General features: G+C 44.4%; 1 protein-coding gene and 1 pseudogene across 9 annotated transcripts in view; one reads left to right on the top strand and one right to left on the bottom strand.

Annotated features, from left to right (window-relative positions):
* Window positions 1–19,474, bottom strand: part of OSBPL10 (oxysterol binding protein like 10) — a 375,388-nt gene that overhangs the window by 70,386 nt on the left and 285,528 nt on the right. For all 9 annotated transcript variants that reach the window (XM_060307431.1, XM_060307432.1, XM_060307436.1 and 6 more), the window contains one exon: window positions 12,755–12,965. In XM_060307431.1, coding sequence (XP_060163414.1) covers window positions 12,755–12,965 — 211 coding nt within the window. The remainder of the gene's footprint in view (window positions 1–12,754; window positions 12,966–19,474) is intronic.
* LOC115838850 (large ribosomal subunit protein uL23-like) lies at window positions 3,990–4,356 on the top strand (annotated as a pseudogene).

Below are 19,474 nucleotides of genomic sequence, written 5' to 3'. Positions count from 1 at the left end.
CATTTCTAATTTTATTGATTTGAGTCCTCTCCCTCTTTTTCTTGATGAGTCTGGCTAATGATTTATCAATTTTGTTTACCTCCTCAAAGGACCAGCTTTGTTTACCTCCTCAAAGAACCAGTTTTATTGATCGTTGCTATTGTTGTATTGTTTCTATTTCATTTATTTCTGCTCTGATAGTCCTGATTTCTTTCCTTCTGCTAACTTTGGGTTTTGTTTGTTCTTCTTTCTCTAACTCCTTTAGGTGTAAGATTAGATTGTTTATTTGAGATTTTTCTTGTTTTTGAGGTAGGCTTTTATAGCTATAAACTTCCCTCTTAGAAATGCTTTTGCTGCATCCCATAGGTTTTGGAACATTGTGTTTTCATTGTCATTTGTCTTTAGGTATTTTTTGATTTCCTCTTTGATTTCCTCAGTGATCTCTTGGTTATTTAATAACGTATTGTTTAGTCTCCATGTGTTTGTGTTTTTTACATTTTTTTCCTTGTAATTGATTTCTAATCTCATAGCACTGTTTTCAGAAAACATGCTTGATATGATTTCAATTTTCTTAAATTTACTGAGGCTTGATTTGTGACCCAAGATATGAGCTATCCTGGAGAATATTCTGTGCGCACTTAAGAAGAAAGTGTAATCTGCTGTTTTTGGATGGAATGTCCTATAAATATCAATTAAATCTATCTGGTCTATTGTGTCATTTAAAGCTTCTGTTTCCTTATTAATTTTCTGTTTGGATGATCTGTCCATTGGTGTAAGTGAGGTGTTAAAGTCCCCCACTATTATTGTGTTACTGTCGATTTCCTCTTTTACAGCTGTTAGCAGTTGCCTTATGTATTGAAGTGCTCCTATGTTGGGTGCATATATATTTATAATTGTTATATCTTCTTCTTGGATTGATCCCTTGATCATTATGCAGTGTCCTTCCTTGTCTCTTGTAACATTATTTATTTTAAAGTCTATTTTATCTGATATGAGTATTGCTACTCCAGCTTTCTTTTGATTTCCATTTGCATGGAATACCTTTTTCCATCCCCCCACTTTCAGTCTGCACGTGTCCCTAGGTCTGAAGTGGGTCTCTTGTAGACGGCACATATATGGGTCTTGTTTTTGTATCCACTCAGCAAGCCTGTGTCTTTTGGTTGGAGCATTTAACCCATTCACGTTTAAGGTAATTATCGATATGTATGTTCCTATAACCATTTTCTTAATTGTTTTGTGTTTGTTTTTGTAAGTCCTTTTCTTCTCTTGTGTTTCCCACTTAGAGAAGTTCCTTTAGCATTTCTTGTAGAGCTGGTTTGGTGGTGCTGGATTCTCTTAGCTTTTGCTTGTCCTGTAAAGCTTTTGATTTCTCCATCGAATCTGAATGAGATCCTTGCTGGGTAGAGTAATCTTGGTTGTAGCTTCTTCCCTTTCAGCACTTTAAGTATTTTCTCTTGCTGCTTTCAATAATTTTTCTTTGTCTTTAATTTTTGCCAATTTGATTACTATGTGTGTTGGCATGTTTCTCCTTGGGTTTATCCTGTATGGGACTCTCTGTACTTCCTGTACTTTGGTGGCTATTTCCTTTCCCATGTTAGAGAAGTTTTTGACTATAATCTCTTCAAATATTTTCTCGGGTCCTTTCTCTCTCTCTTCTCCTTCTGGGACCCCTATAATGCGAATGTTGTTGTGTTTAATGTTGTCGCAGATGTCTCTTAGGCTGTCTTCATTTCTTTTCATTCTTTTTTCTTTATTCTGTTCCGTGGCAGTGAATTCCACCATTCTGTCTTCCAGGTCACTTATCCGTTCTTCTGTCTCAGTTATTCTGCTATTGATTCCTTCTAGTGTAGTTTCATTTCAGTTATTGTATTGTTCATCTCTGTTTGTTTGTTCTTTAATTCTTCTAGACCTTTGTTAAACATTTCTTGCATCTTCTCGATCTTTGCCTCCATTCTTTTTCCGAGGTCCTGGATCATCTTCACTATCATTACTCTGAATTCTTTTTCTGGAAGGTTGCCTATCTCCACTTCATTTAGTTATTTTTCTGGGGTTTTATCTTGTTCCTTCATCTGGTACATAGCCCTCTGCCTTTTCATCTTGTCTATCTTTCTGTGAATGTCGTTTTTGTATCACAGGCTACAGGATTGTAGTTCTTCTTGCTTCTGCTGTCTGCCCTCTGGTGGATGAGGCTATCTAAGAGGCTTGTGCCAGTTTCCTGATGGGAGGGACTGGTGGTGGGTAGAGTTGGCTGTTGCTCTGGTGGGCAGAGCTCAGTAAAACTTTAATCCTCTTGTCTGATGATGGGTAGGGTGGGTCCCCTCCCTGTTGGTTGTTTGGCCTGAGGTGACCCAACACTGGAGCCTACCTGGGCTCTTTGGTGGGGCTAATGGTGGACTCTGGGAGGGCTCTCGCCAAGGAGTACTTCCCAGAACTTCTGCTGCCAGTGTCCTTGTCTTGATGGTGAGACAGAGTCACCCCCCCGCCTCTGCAGGAGACCCTCCAACACTAACCGGTAGGCCTGGTTCAATCTCTATGGGGTTACTGCTCCTTCCCCTGGGTCCTGATACATACACTACTTTGTGTGTGCCCTCCAAGAGTGGAGTCTCTGTTTCCCCAAGTCCTGTCGAAGTTCTGCAATCAAATCCTGCTAGCCTTCAAAGTCTGATTCTCTGGGAATTCCTCTTCTCATTGCCAGACCCCCTGGTTCAGAAGCCTGACATGGGGCTCAGAACCTTCTATCCAGTGGGTGGACTTCTGTGGTATAAGTGTTCTCCAGTTTGTGAGTCACCCACCCAGCAGTTATGGGATTTGATTTTATTGTGATTGCGCCCCTCCTACCGTCTCTTTGTGGCTTCTCCTTTGTCTTTGGATGTGGGGTATCTTTTTTAGTGAGTTCCAGTGTCTTCCTGTCGATGATTGTTCAGCAGTTAGTTGTGATTCCAGTGTTCTCGCAAGAGGGAGTGAGAGCACATCCTTCTACTCCACCATCTTGAACCAATCCAAATTTTTTTAATTTGTATTTTTACCACAACTTTTTTTTTTAATGGCAAAAAGGCATCCATATATCAGTCCTTGATGTCATTTTTAAAAAGTTAGAAACTCACAACACTAAAATCAAAGGCTGAAGGATGAGCTAAGGACAGGCTTATGAAGAATCCCCATAAATAATAAGGTGGATGGGGTTGGACTAAGAAAACCAACCCAGGGTTCCAAGACCCAGAATCTTCCCTAAGAAAGGTGGAAAGATACTTCTTACCTGTCCTGTTGACCAACTCCTCCTCAGAGACCTGAAGTTGGATTCATATCTTAAATACTGGGCAGCTGTCTCATAAACACAGGGGTACTACTTTCTCTTCATTTTATTTTATTATGCAAGTAGTAAATGTCCTCTAGAATAATTAGGAAAACTTAAAAAAGCACTAAGGGAAAAAATGAAATCTGCTCTCCTAGGCAATCGGGACAATGTTCCGTCCATTACTCCCATACCTTAACTCTGTCCCTCCCTCCCCTCCACACCACCATCATTCAGAGATGATAACCAGGAGACAGACAACAGGGCAGGAAGTAGAGTCTGGCCTGCTTGTGATACACAGCATCCTGAGACAAAGACCAGGACAGGAAGGGTGGGGGTAGCAATGCATGCTGGTTAATGCAGTTTTCTGTACATTCTGTGGAGTCAGAGCATCAAAGAACCAGTGAGGGAGGACAGGAGAGAAGACCGCCTCAGACCAGTCCAGCGGCTCTAACCACCAGCCACTGGTTTGGGTGTCTGGATAGAGCTGCCTCATGTGAGGATAAAGGAGGAAAATTCTAATATAGAGTGAATGAAAACGAGTGTATAAATCAATCACTTCCAGCCTCAAGACCAGTAGTGAGCACGCCCACACCCTCATTTTCTTTCCTTCTCTCAGCCCCTGCCCCTCCCAAAGCCGAAGCCAAAGCAAAGGCTTTGAAGGCCAAGAAAGCAGTGCTGAAAGGTGTCCACGGTCACACAAAAAAAGAAGATCCGGATGTCGCCCACCTTCCAACGGCCCAAAACACTACAGCTCCGGAGGCAGCCCAAATATCCCAGGAAGGGCACCCCTAGGAGACGCAAGCTTGACCACTATGCCATCATCAAGTTCCCCCTCACCACCAAGTCAGCCACGAAGAAAACAGAAGACAACAACACACTGGTGTTCACTGTGGATGCCAAGGCCAACAAGCGCCAGATTAGATAGGCTGTGAAGAAGCTCTATGACACTGACGTGGCTAAGGTGAACACCCTCATCAGGCCTCATGGAGAGAAGAAGGCATATGTTCGACTGGCTCCTGACTATGATGCTTTGGATGTTGCCAACAAAACTGGGATCATCTAAACTGAGTCCAGCTGGCTAATTTTAAATGTAAAAGTTTTCACTAGTTAAAAAAAAAAAAAAAAGGACCCTATAGTGCTTGGGAAAAGAAACAGTATCCTCAGAAGGATACTCATAGGAACAATATATCTCTGAAATTTCTAACATAAGGTGTCAGAGAAAACATCAGGAGAGGTGTATCCTTGCAACAATACAAAATAAAGTAGCCGCTATGAAACAAGAACAGAGAGCCAGAAGAAGAAAACAGACTGAGGTGAAGAAGGAGATAGAGGCAGAAAGGAATTATTATAAGGAAACAAAGTCAACATTAGCAGAATTAAGGTTAATACCGAAACGAGGAAAAAGTAGAATCTACAATGTAGAAAGTCGAGTAAGTAGTGTGTCAAGAAGATGAAGTTCTACCAGTGAGCAGCTGCAAAGGGCACAAGCCCAGCAATGAGACAGAACATAAGACAGAAGATACACAACAGAGACCCTAAAGTAAAGAGATCAGATCAGTGGGACAGAAACAATAAACAGTGACAGAAGTAAAGAAACACAGCCCGAGCGGAAGAGAGGGCTTTGGGTTCTGCTGAAAACAGCCCACCTCAGTCCAGCAAAACCAATGGGAAAAGACTCACATCTAGACACAGCTTGGCGATATTTTCTTAGGCTTTTTCTCACTGAAATTTCAAACACATACAAAACTAGAGTAGTATAATGACTGCCTGGCTCATGAAGTTTGGCAACATTTTTTAATTAAACAAAAAACATGAGAAAAAATTTTCCAAGCATTTAGGCAGAAAAGTTTGACCTGCCCTAAAGGAAAAAAGAAATCAAGCTAGTCTTGGATTTTGCTGCAACACTAAACACCAGAAGGTGAGTAGATGAAGAGAATAATGCAAATAAAAGTCTACAGATTTGAAGGTGGGTGCGGGCTGGGGGGATAATGCTTATCTTCAGACAAATTATCTTTCCTCTGCCAAAAAGAGTCAGCATTTATTGAGCTCTTGCTAGGTGCCAAGGACTACCATATAAAATTTACGTGCGTGAACTCATCTAATCCTAATGACGACCCATGGGTAGGTCCTATTGTTATGTCCACTTGACAGGTAAAGAAACAAAAAGGCACAAGAGCTGGTAAGTGTCAGGGTACAAGGGAGATGAAAACCCAGGCCACCTGGCTCCAGAGCCCAGACTCTTAAACTCTGCACTGTATGCCTTCTGAGCAGCGCTGCAGAGACTCAGAAAATATTCTACCTTCTGGCAGAAAAAAACGACTTGAGGACATATCCCAATACATGAAGAAAAGAAGCAGAATTAAGAACTCAAGACTGGAGAAGCTGTATAAAAGGACTGGCAGTGAGCAATGAACCCAGTTGAACATAGAGCTGAGCAAGGCTGGGACTCAGGGGAAGTAAAAAGACACTTGCCCAGGGGTAAGATTTAAAGAGGCGCCAAACCACTCAGTAGTCAAGATAAATGACATGTTCACGCAATATTTTTTAAATCAAAATTAATGCCAAAACAAAAATTGTCTTAAAGGACTCAGTCTCACCTGCCTCACACTATCTAATCCTGTTTTTATTTAAGGTTTTGATATTTTGTTCATCCTGGATTTTTTGCAATAATTTTGGTTTAAAGATATTGCATTAAAATAGCATTTACCTTAATTACTTTGGCACCCTTAAATGTGTGCTCACGGTGGGTGCCTCACTTCATTTCATCCTGTCCCAGTCCTAGAACTGAATTTAAATACTTCTTTTTGTTTGTTTGTTTGTTTGTTTTGCGGTACACGGGCCTCTCACTGTTGTGGCCTCTCCCGTTGCAGAGCACAGGCTCTGGACACGCAGGCCCAGCGGCCATGGCTCACAGGCCCAGCCACTCCGTGGCATGTGGGATCTTCCCGGACCGGGGCACGAACCCGTGTCCCCTGCATTGGCAGGCGGACTCTCAACCACTGTGCCACCAGGGAAGCCCCTAAATACTTTTTATAAACATGATTACACAACTATGAAGTTAAAATTCTTTTAAAGAGATTTAATCATTATCACGCATTATTAAGTATTCAATTAATATTTAAATACTAATAACAATAGCCCCCATATTATATTACCAAAAATTGGGAAGTCTATCTGAGAAACAAAGAAGTTAAAGTATTCTAAGTCTTCAGCACTAAAGGAAAGAGTGAAGACACAGTGTCATTCTTGATTTTGATGATTAGAAAAACACAAGTTAAAGAATGCTTATGAACAATGCATTGTAACTACTACTAGAATTTATGTACATATTTTTTCCCAAAACACTAAAGAAAAGGGAATACAATCTGTGTAGCAAAATAAGAGGAAACAAGAAAAGCAGCATAGAAACATGAAAACAAGAAGCATAACAGAGGGACTTCCCTGGTGGCGCAGTGGTTAAGAATCTGCCTGCCAATGCAGGGGACACGTGTTCGAGCCCTGGCCCGGGAAGATCCCACATGCCGCAGAGCAACTAAGCCCGCGAGCCACAACTGCTGAAGCCTGCACACCTAGAGCCCGGGCTCCACAACAAGAGAAGCCACCACAATGATAAGTGCACGTACCGCAATGAAGAGTAGCCCCCATTCACCGCAGGTAGAGAAAGACCCAACGCAGCCACAAATAAATAAATAAATTTATTTAAAAAAAAAAAAAAAGTGTAACAGAGACCAACAGAAAAACAACCACCAGTGTAAGGGAAAAAATAAACGGACTGCGTTATTCTTTTGAAAGATAGAGTCTCAAGATTGTGTCATAAAACAAAATGCAAGTCTAAACCATATTTCATTAATTGGAAGACACAGCAATTTTCACATTTTGACGACTCTGAAGTTGGAGCTCATCTTACACTCAATGGCGTGTCATAGTTTAATTGGCAGCTTTTTCTTAGTGGCACAAAGGCTAATGGTGTGTGTTACTGTTGATGTGTTTGACAGATGAGAAAATATGCCTCACTTATAGAAAGTGACTCAGAAGATCACAAACACACCAGCAAGTACAAATGCAAAGAAGACTGGGATCAAATATTACCATGTGGCTGCTGACTGGTGTCAATCAGGTAACTGCATGTTAATTACCTTCCACTTTCTGGTCCACCTTAACCTTTGTGAGCAGGAGACCATCAAAGATGATCCAACAGAAGAGAGGAGGAAGACAAAGGATCAGATGTCCACCAAATGGCAAACCCAGTCCTTAAACCAGGCTTTGACACACGCCTGCATCTCCTCACACAACATGCCTAAGTAGACAGAAGAATGCCAGGAAGAAGGAAAAAAAGGGTTTCTGGTTCCTTGAACCAACCAGAAGCAGAAAGAAAGCTACAGAAGATTTAACTGTGGGCTTTAAGGTTTGACCGTGGAACTGTCTTCCTCTGTCCTTAGCCTCGGTTTACACCCTGCTTGAGTGCTGGGAGCTGCAGTGCCCGTGCCAGGGCTGTGACACCTCTGCTCAGAGGCCAGTGACAGGTGAAGGTCCCTGGAAGGTCCCCTGCCTCTTCCTGTAACACAGTGAATTCACGCCTCCCAGCTTCAGTCAACCTGAGAGGGGTTTTCCCAAATGGAATAAGACTGACATTGACAAACGTGGGAAAAACATAAGGCATATTTATGATGAAAAGCTGGAATGTTAGGATCTAACTGCTTTCTTTACGGAGGAGCTGCCACTCAAAAAATCTGTTTATACAGTTGTAAAAAAAAACTACCATCTGAAATAGTCTGCAATGCTAGCTTGTCCATTTTCTCCATATGCTGTTTACTGAAGGAACTGTCACATTTCTATCTTGGCTTTTAATCACAAAATAAGGGAAGGTGACTTATGTGGGACTCATTTTCACCAGAAGCAGCAGGTATTGAGAAAGAAGGTATAAGAGACAGAGCAAAGCAAAGAGAATCTCTGAGTGGGGAAAAGAGATGAAGGTTGAGAATCTGAAGCTGTTTCTGGAAAAAAGTGAAGCAGAGCAGAAGGAAGACGGCAACGGGCCAGAAAAGCCAAGAAGAGTACCTATAATAATAGTGTCACCGATTTGACCCTGTTGGCCAAACCCCAAAATAGGAGGAACCAATGCAACTGGCTTATTAACTGACAATCCCCACAAATCTTAAAAGAGAATGAAAAAGTCATTGGAAGGGCAAGTGAAGAAGCACATATTAAATTCCGCTCCGGTTCTCCTCTCTTCAGTTACACTTGTTTTGATCTCTGGCCCTGATTTATGTCCAAGGGCATGGGCATCATCTGGCTATTCCCTGAGGCTCTGCCATCCTCGCTCCAGCAGCTCCGACCCCAATGTTCTCTCCCAACGTGCCCTGCACCCACCATTCGTTGGTACTCAGCTCTGACCTCGCACTAGAACGTGCTGGTCTGGTCACAGGTGTCTGCCCTGACTTTGAAGCAAGTTCCCCGCATCAAGGGTGCAATTGAGGAACTACCCAGAAGCACAGGCAGCAGACTACTCTGCCTCTAGACCACTTTAAGGTTCCAGAACCCCCCTCAAGCCCAGATTCCCAAGCAGCCCAGCCATCTCTGGAGCAGCCCTGCCTGCCTCTCCACGTAAAATCAGAGGCGCACATCTAGACTCAGGAAACCAGATGCCCACCTGCCCCACCCCGTCAATCAACTGCCTCCATCAAGATGCTGGAGGAGATCTAGTCAACAGGACAGAGGAGAGCTGCATAACACAAGCCTTGACCACAAAGCCAAGTTACTTTATTAATTTTAGCTATAAACCTCTTCATAAACAGAAGTTAAGTGAAGCATTTCAGTCCCGCGTATCTTAGAGGTAACATCAGAGACAGGCCCAGAGCCTGAAATGCATAGGTGGGAGCAGGTGAACGCTCAGGTAATTCTGGACATTGGTCCAGTTGCTCTGCGTGTTTGAAATGAAATCAGGATCAGGGAGCAACATTTGCAGACAAAGGCTCCAGAGCTGACACATTCCCCAGAAGATGCAATGAGAGGCTACGGAAGATGAAATGCTGCAAGACCACAAATTAATTTTTGATTCTGAAGAGAGGCAGAAGGAAAAAAAATCAGTGCAGGAGTCAGAAAGCATAGAAATTTCAAGAACAATGCCCATGGATACCGGCTGTGCTAGGGGATCTGCACCCCCCGCCCCAGGCCCCTTGAACATCTAGAGGAAACCCCGACAGAGGTTGGCTTTAATGAGATTTTGATTTCCATCAACCCAGCCTGGCACTCCTTGGATATAACCATTATGTTTTTATCAGCGGGAGTCAGTCTGCCACAGCCACTATCAACCTCAAGAGCCCTGAGATTCTAAACAAACACATTTTGTGGTGACACTCCCAGGGTTGTCAGATTCTCTTATTCTGCTAGCTTGAGAGCCTGGAAATCCATTTTAACTGCAGGCAACTGAGATGCTTTGGATGCAGGAAGTGATTCCATTTCTTCCCCCAAATGTGTGGCACAGCTTTATTTATTTATTTATTTATTTTTGCTGCGTTGGGTCTTTGTTGCTGTGCGCGGGCTTTTCTCTAGTTGTGGCTAGCGGGGGCTACTCTTCCTTGCGGTGCACAGGCTTCTCATTGTGGTGGCTTCTCTTGTTGCAGAGCACTGGCTCTAGGCACGCGGGCTTCAGTAGTTGTGGCACACGGGCTCAGTAGTTGTGGCTCGCGGGCTCTAGAGTGCAGGCTCAGTAGTTGTGGCACACAGGCTTAGTCGCTCCATGGCATGTGGGATCTTCCCGGACCAGGGATCGAACCCGTGTCCCCTGCATTGGCAGGCGGATTCTTAACCACTGCATGTGGCACAGATTTAAAAGACACATGCAGAATGTTTTAAAACCTAAGGGGTTGTGTTATATGGAATGTAACTTTGGGAAGGGTTAAGAAGACAAAGAAACAAAATAACTCTTATGATGCTTCATGCTCTATTCTCCAATCTTCAGCCAAGTTCTTTGGTAAAAATGGCTAAAAACCCACGGAGATCAGCTTGGTGCTTTGTGACCACCTAGAGGGGTGGGATAGGGAGGGTGAGAGGGAGACGCAAGAGGGAGGAGATATGGGGATATAAGTATACGTATAGCTGATTCACTTTGTTATAAAGCAGAAACTAACACACCATTGTAAAGCAGTTATACTCCAAAAAAGATGTTAAAAAAAAAAAATGGCTAAAAGGAAGGGAGGATGGACAAACGGGGCCAAGCCAGAGGTGGGACAGTGAAGAGTTGCAGAAGGCAGCATGGTGGGTGGCATAGTGTCGGCGACACTGCTCGGTCTCCCCCTCCTCCCACCCCAATAGTCCTCATTTCCACCTGTCATCATATCTGAAATTCCACCGCGAGCTTTGTCCCTCCAGGCCCTTAAAAACCCCAGAGACACAATGAAAATCAGGAACAAAAATTAGAAATTTGCTAGAAATCCACTCTGAAGAAAAATGTAAAGGATGAATTTTAGGAATAAGAAAATGGGTCAAGCTTCTAGCCACTCATTCTCGGAATGAGCCTGTTCCAGAGGCTGGACATACAATCTGGTGTGAGAGGGATCCTAGGAATCTTGAGAAGCATCCGGTCTAACACTGATTTGTGCCCAAGCCCCGACGCACTCACCGAGGCTCCATCCAGATCAGGAAAAGTCAGGGAGACTCAGCATCAGAGTCCCACTTTTCAAGTGGAGAAGGACGAAGGAAGGAGAAAAGCAGATTGGGTGCCTTCACTCTGTGCCTCGACACACATGCCCCTCCCAGCCTGTATCCTGTACCTGAATGTTTTTCCTTTTGTTACAGAAGACATTGATGGAGCCATCAGCAAAATTCAGTAAGGTCTGCAGATTAGGAAGAGGATTGTATTCATGTTAATTTACTGAGTTTGACCACTGCGCTGTTATTACATAGGAGAGTGTCCTTTTTTTTTTCTTTCTTTTAATGAAATTTACACTGAGGTATATAAGAGTAAAGATATATACCAAGTCTGCAACTTACTCTTAAGTGGTTAGAATATTATAATAGGCTTCTATATACAGACAGAAGATAATGAAGCAAATGTCAGAAAATGTTGGCATTCAGAGAATTTGGAGATATGAGGATTTTTCATACTATGCTTGTTACTTTTCTAGACGTCTCAAATTATTTCCAAAAAAAAGTAAAGAAAAAGAAGATAGACCTGCCCTGAGAAAATTATGATGTGAGCAGGACAGTGTCCCTGGCCCCAGTTTGGGGAACCCAGAGGCCGCTGGGTGTTCCATTCTGGACTGAACAAAGGACCCCAGGCACCTGCCACAGTGGGAAGAGCCCACCTCTGGACGTGGCCAAATGCTGACAGAATCAGCGCTTAGTACGTGATGGTGGGTATTACAGAAAGAAATCCGAATTACCCTTATACGGTTTACTGTAGGAAACCAACATCCCGCTTTTAACCTTGGTGAAAGAGGAAGGCAAAGGCGGCTTGTGGGAAGCGTGAAATACAGACTATCTGTCATAACCAAGCTATACTTTCCATCACCTGAACTGCCTCATTTCTCATTAATTAATTGAACCCTGGGCAACAAAGCTCCATGAGGCTTCAATTCGTCTCTTATTTCTAATACTTTACAATTCTATATGACATGACCAATCTCAAGCCATTTTCACCTTTATCATTTAATTTAATCTTCCCTAATATCTTTCTATGTGCTTATCGATTAAACACGTCAAAAGGACTGGAGCATCTTAAGGGGGGTTATTATTATATCTAGCTTCTTGATAAACAACTGGAAATGCTTCTGCTATGTATTCCAGAGAAATTCTCATACCGAGCCCTGAGGGGACAGGAAATGGATGGGGGAGCGGGTGTCCAGAGAGCAGGAGGTAAGGCGGGTGTCCATCAGGAGAAGGTGTGGAGCCAAGTGTCGGGGGACGCACTCCACAGGCACAGTTAGAAATAGTGGACTAGGGCTTCCCTGGTGGTGCAGTGGTTGAGAGTCCGCCTGCCAATGCAGGGGACGCGGGTTCGTGCCCCGGTCCGGGAAGATCCCACATGCCGCGGAGGCCGCTGAGCCTGCGCGTCCGGAGTCTGTGCTCCACAACGGGAGAGGCCACAGCAGTGAGAGGCCCGCGTACCGCAAAAAAAAAAAAAAAAAAATAGTGGACTAGAGGCTGCATAGCAATGAGTCTTGCAAACACAACACTGAGTGCAAAATTCACAAACGCAATGCAACGGAGAACAGGGTGCCAGCACGTCTCAAAGTAGTTTCAGAGTATTCATGGAAACACGTTAAATTGTGCATAGGATGGCAATTGCTAATGGGTAAAACAGAAATAAAAATATAGCCCAAGCGAGGTGGGGAAGGAAGAAGGGGTAAATGGAGAAGCGCTTGGATAAAAGGCGAGATGGATGGATTTAAAGGAGGAAGGCGATGGCAGACAGACACACGCATGCGTACATCGGAGAGCGCGCACTTGCAGCCCCGGGCGGGCCCCCGGAGGTCTTACCCGAGGCCCCGGGCCTGTGGCTGGGCTGACCGGCCTGGTGCAGGCTCTGCTGGAGCAGGCTCAGGCACTCCCCAAGGCAGCTGAGGGTGGCAGCAGAGGTAGCTTTCAGGAGCAGCAGGTCCTGGTCCAAGGCAGTGAGGGGCCCGGACCCCGGCAGAGACTCGATGGCATGCACCAGGTTCTTCTGCTGTCCCTCCACCTGGGTCATCATCTGCGGAACGGGAAGACAGCGAGGAGGTGAGGGTCGAAGTCCTCTCTTCCACAGGCGGGGAGCCAGCGCTTAAACCACAGGAGTGGATGAAAGTGCGGGGGAAGTGGTGAGAGACAACATCACCACCCAGACTGCCAGCTGCGTGGGAGACAGCTCGGAGGGTGCTCGGCGCACAGCCCTCCTGGGATGATGCAGGCCTGGGTGAAATCTACCTGGGTCCATCCACGCAAAGGCACGCCTCTAGAGCTCTGATCACAAGAGGGTTTTAGAACTTTAGAGCTGAAAGGGACCATCGGGGCCACCTGGGTGTATCGGTTTACAGATCTTTGGAAGGTAATAATAAATATACTAAAAGTATAGAAGTCTTGTGACCAACTTTAAGGTCCTTGGACCACGGAAGGTTATCTGAGATGGTGGAAGTGTGTGGCTTTGCCTCAGAGCAACGTTAATTCCATGCTTTCCTTCCAGCTGCAATCCATCCCTAACTCCCTGGCAGTCCTATTCGAAGTTCAAGAAACAGAAGTGACATCTGGGGTTGGCATTTGTGGGGGTGAGATCAAACCGAGACCAGTGCCGACCCACTCTGACCCCAAAATGCTACGAGAGCCCGCGACTTCCTTAACACCGTGTGTAGGGTGACAGGAGGAGGAGAAAAACTGGGAGTTCTAGAGCCAGCCCTGCTCCATGGCTGAAGCTGTGACAAACCAGTAACCCTGTGTTGTGGTCTGGCTTCAGTTCGTAAGCTATAGACAAGCAGTGTCTCCTTGGACAAATGAAGGAGAAAGGAACTCAAGAACTAGAAAAGGACTTCACTGGTGATCTTGTGAAGTTCATGCCCCTCCTGTTTTACAACTTATCTCGCTAAGCAAGATGATGAGCATAAATTGCATGGCAAACAAATAAACAGTCGAGCTGATACATGGAGGAACTAAAGCAGCCTGCCCAAGGTCACAGGGTCACAGGTCAGCATCAGAGGCAGGAACCAACTCCTGTTCTCTGGATTCCGGTCCACTGTTCCTTAAGCATCCCTCACAAAAGCCATCCTTTAATTTGAAGCAATCGCTCCTGCTTTGTCACTGTCATCCCAGGAGGATCCTTGTTACCATCAAGATGCCACCAGCTGGGAAGAAGCAATACTCTGTAAGGACTGCTGGACTTGGACACAAAACTCAGCCCATGCTTTGGCTTGTTTTTCTATTTTCTTTCTGCTATTTCCTATCACTCTGTGTAGTCATCTCCTTAAAAAAAAAAAAAAAAAAAAAGCTCCCCCATTGCAATCCTACTTACCAAAATCAGTGCCCTTACTTCAAAAAGATTTTTAAAAATATCGACATTAAACATATTACATGCCCATCCTCTGGCCACGTAAATTATTTTTTGCAGATTACAGAGTTTATACCTAGCCATTCTGGCTCTTAAAACAGTACCTGGGGCATAATAGGAGCTCAATAAGAATTCATTTCTCCTTCAGGTCTTTGCTGAAGAGCTGCCTTCTCAGGAAAGCTTCCTGAACCACATAATTTAAAATCATATGTCCAACCAAAACCCTGGCGCTCCTGTGTTCCTTCCCAACTTATTTTTCTCCATAGCACTTACCATCTTCCAACCCAACTTGTAATTTACTTATTTCTTATGTTCATCTGTACTAGTGTGAAAGCAAGGACCATTCTATCTGTGCTGTTCACTGATGGATCTGTTGAAAGAATGAACGAAACCCCAGGGTCCCTTTTTTCTCACTGAGGCGCAAGAGAGTCTGTTTATGACACAAAGTCTACACAAATCATTATAGTCTATTAGGACAACATGGCTGAAGATTCAGTAAAAAATAATACCTCCGTTATCAGTTTAGGTTTGCCAAGAAAATGGTTAAATTTAACACTGAAAAAGATAAAATGTTTTTATACTCTTCGACAGTCAACTCTATGTAGAACTGCTAACATTTAGGGAGAAGTTGATTTCAAGCTACTTGTTGTAGTCAGCATTTCTGTAAATTCCTACCATAAAATCTTGTCTTAGAAAAATGATGTGTTGAAAGGGAAGAAGCAAATATAATGATGGAATATAAATGTATATTATGTATGTATATGTATAAATGTATATTATGTTCCTGACTACTATGGACGATAACATAATGCTTAAAAGGTGAGTAAAATGAAGCCATTAAATATGGAATATACTCCTTTTTAATCAACGAAAAGGAGAACTGTATTCCAATTATATAGTATAGGATAAGTACTTGTTATTTCACAAGCATAAAATATGATGCAAATCTCAGGTAATAAAAACACAAAAGTGACTTCCAGAATCTTCTACCCTATTACAACAGAGGCAGGTTCCCAGAGATGGAAGGCACGTATCTCCTCTCTAGAAAGCATTCAACAGTGTTTATAGGAGCCTGTTGCCAGCGCCAAGAGGCAGGACAGCCTCCAGCAAAGGACGTCTGAACCGGCAGTGGATGGATTTGACGTTTACAATGACTGCAGAACGGCTGGCGCTGAGTGGGAGGGGGCAGGGGTGCCACATGCCCCACAAGTCACGGCAGAACTTTCCTGCTCAAAATGCCGAGAGCGCTCCCTGAGTGACCCTGTGCTACAGACTTACCAAGGACCAGACACTGGACGGATTTCAGCATCTTTCTTGGTACACTGAGCACTAAAACGAGCTTAGCACAGCGCGTGACACACAGGAGACACCGAGAGTCATTTTCTCCCCTTTTCCATGTGACGCAAAACAGAACTTTAGTCTTTAAACACACAATCGACGCCAACCTTCACTTTCTATTAGTATCATCAGGCTCCAAAAGAACTGAACGAACCCTGAAAGCAACACAGGACTCCCAGCCTCAGCGCTTGTATATCACGCTTATCACTGCTTTAACTTTTCTCACACTGGGAGGCACTGATGGAGAACCTTCATCAGACTTGGGAAGAACAAGTTTTAGCTGTTTTTTCCATATCTAATTTTAATGAAGGGCACATATGAGAAGATGTCTCAAAGTTGTACATGACAAAAACACCAACAACAAAGTCCCAAAGCAGCTCCCTCTGCCCTGCAAGGTTCCCACACCCTCAACACAAGAGCAAAGCACGGCCAGTGACGGCCACCAGCCTTTGAACTGCTTGAACCACTAATTACATAAGTTTCAAGTCAGAGCTCTAAACACTTCTTCTGAAGCACAACATCAACCATGTGTGGTGTTTAAAAAACAAACAAAAAAAAAGCACGCATTTCATTTCTTGTGGCGTTTGGCTTCTACAATCAGGGGTATCGCCACCTTGTTAACACAGGTGCAAAATGGGACCCCCGTGAAATTTCAGAGATCCACCCCCTGGGAATGTCAACTCTGAGGTTGTGAAGTAGTCTAACTTTAGGTCAAATCCAACTTCACAGGGAAAGAAAAAAGGTCCACTTCTCATAGCACAAACAATGGCATGTGCACTGCAAAATCAAAGCTAAGAAAGTCAGTGGCTGCAGATTTTACGGTTTTATTTCACTGAAGCTGAAACCAAAGCGGAAGGCAAAGACCAAAACCCAGTGACATCAGCTCAACAAGATGAGATCCTGCTAAAGAGGGAACTGAGGAGGGGGCAGCAAGGGGGCAGCGGCTACACTCGCTCGCCTTGATGGCCTCAGACCGTTCGGACCTGCAAAGCTTGGTGTAGGTTTTGAGAGGCGCCGGAAAGGTCCAGTCCTGACAGGCTAGACATCAACGAATACCAGCTCCTCACTCATCCGTCCGTCAGTAACCAAAGCAGCAGCAGCAGGCTCGGATTTCTTATCCTAATGTCACCAGGGCTGCCGGCCTTGCTTGGCCGAGCCTTCTGGGTTCACAGACTCCCTGGGACCTTCAGTAACTCAATCCCTCTTGCCTGGAAGGAGAACAAACAATTCGATGCCAACTTCAAGGTGGCCTTGGTTTGACATTTCTCCTCAGCCTGGTGGAATTCCAGAGCCCCTTCTAAGTCTCCCGTCTGGGTCAGGGATCACTCCTTGGCTAACTCAGGCTTCAAAGACCTTGGAACCAAAACTAACTAACTAGCTAACTAAAACTAACACTTCTCTCTCTCTCTGTCTCTCTCTGTCTCACACACACACACACACACACACACACACACACACACACACACACAGAGCTTACTATCTCCATTAACACAGATTTACTATTCAACGACCCTCATTAGCATTACTTTAAAATTCCAGACTCCCCACCCCAGAAATGGCTTTGAGGGCTCCTTACAGAAGCTTCCTGAAACATCCATCAGCTCTTTAATGGAAGCCATCAACATAACAGTGTGCACCCTAAAATTTGTAAAATGCCTTGTCTCAAAGTCCTTGCCTTGTTTCCACCAATCCTGAGCCATTGTCTCTTGATCCCAATCAAGTCCCTATATTGTCAACCAAAGTTCTAATTCTCGTATCCAGACGCTGCCCTCCTGGCTGGGAGACGCTGCCCCACGGAGGTGGCATTTCCCCCACAGTGTGAACAATAAAGTCCCTTGGTCTTGTCATCAGAGGGTGGTGGTGACATCTGGAGAGGCAACATCCCAACCTCTACAGCCTTTCTCCATGTTTCTGAGTGTTGGGAACCCAGTTAAGGCCTGGCCTCACCTGAACAATTTCTCCCTCTTGCTGAGTCGCTTCCCTGACTCTCAGCCTGCCTCCTGCACTCCCTGGGCTTTGTCTGTTGTTCCAGCTCTTGGCATAACCGGAATGTTAACAAGCCAAGAGTTTCCTTGAAGCAGGGTCCCGGGTCCCTTTGCACCGCTCTCCGTGGTCCCAAGCACGACCCCACGGAGGCCAGTCCTAAACATCTCCTGGACTCCCAAATCTCTCTCCAGGCTCATCCGGTGAGCAGACAAAGAAAACCCCATCGAGTGGGCAGATCTTCAAATCCACACTACTTGACAGGAGTAAGAGAGTGACAGTGACAATACGGAACAAAGATGAGCGGGAGGAAACAGGGTCCCTCTCCAGGGGTGAGGCTGCCAGCTACACAGATGAGGTTACAGATAAAGAGGAAGAACAAGGTGACAAAACACAGGAAGAGAATAGAGAAACCAACGTAAGAAACCAACTATAAACCAAGGGAAACCAAAATTCCACCTTTTAAAGTATCCAACATCAAAACAACCTACTGTCTTCTAGGCAGAGGAGTGAATTATGACGGAGTTACTGTTGCCTGGGCATACGTAAATTTAACCATCTGAAATACAGGCCTTAATCATCTTGTCATCTTTGTTGAGTTTTTCAAATAAATAGTAACATGGGCAGTTGAATTTTAAATTTAATTTGGAAGCCTAAATTGTAGTGAAAATTTATTCAGAGATATTGCTCTGAAATTCAACTTTCAATAAAAATTTTAATTGGAAAAAAAAATGGGAGAAAGAAGGAAAGATCTCCCCAAAATTGACCATTAGATCTTTGATGACCTAACTACATGTGTCCGCAAACGTCTATAAAAGGCCAGGGAGTAAATATTTAAGGCTTGGCAAACCACGGGATCTCTGACTGCTCAGCCTGGCCCCTGCGGCTGGAAGGCAGGCAGAGTCCCCGAGTGAACACTTGGGTGAGGCTGTGCCCACATACAACTAGCATTTGACTCATCTCGGTTTGGACGTCAGATGATTCTCTTTTCTCATTCAATGTGTGATTTTATTGGTTCTTGGAGCGACTGGTGATTTCTGACCATATCCTGGACATTTTGGCTATCGTGTTAGGAGATTCCAGGTCCAGTTTGAGTTTTTTTAGGAGGCAATCACATGTTTAGGTTGAGCACACAAGCCCTAGCCTACTTTTATGGCCCGTGGTTTCAATGACAATCTAATTTCAGACACTTTGTGGGGCTATTTTGATCTGCTTGGTTTATCTCCTGTCCCAGGGTCTCCATTGGTCCCTGCTGGTCTACCTGAGAGTCCAGACCTTCCACACAGGGGACAGGTGCCTCTTTTGGCAGGATCCCCCTTGCCCTCAGCTCTGGGTGGGGGAGGGGAATCTCAGGCCTGAAGTCATTTTTATGCCTTTGGGCAGAAAAGTTTGCTTTCCTTTCAAAGGTATGTAAGTGCATACATGTTATTTCCACTTCCAAGTTGAAGGCTGCTTCCTAAGCAGATCTAACTAGCCAGATGGAAGAGTGTCAAGCACCAGTCATTCATTTTTTTGGTTGCAGAATTTATTCTCTCTTTTAGAAAACTGACAGAAGAGAAGCATTCATCATTTCTACATTTTAACCTACTTTCTGGATTTATACCCACTTTGCTGGACCTCAGGGGGTACGACTGAGGCTGACTGTTACCAGATGACTTATGCGCTGACTCCAGATCTATCTGTCCACCCCCACCACTGGGAGGCAGGACAGGCTACTGGCATTTTTAATTCAACATTCTGACATGTGGCCTTTATCATGCAAGACTAGGGGAATAGAAATGAAAGAAATGAGTGGTTGAAAGGCCAATCCAGAGATGAAGGACATCCATCCTGGTCCCTCCATAGTTTCAATATGAGAACGTGAG

The sequence above is a fragment of the Globicephala melas genome, chromosome 11 (genome assembly GCF_963455315.2).
Source record: "Globicephala melas chromosome 11, mGloMel1.2, whole genome shotgun sequence".
Classification (NCBI taxonomy): domain Eukaryota; kingdom Metazoa; phylum Chordata; class Mammalia; order Artiodactyla; family Delphinidae; genus Globicephala; species Globicephala melas.
The sequence above is the reverse complement of the archived record's forward strand: the minus strand, read 5'-3'. Positions and strand labels throughout refer to the sequence as shown.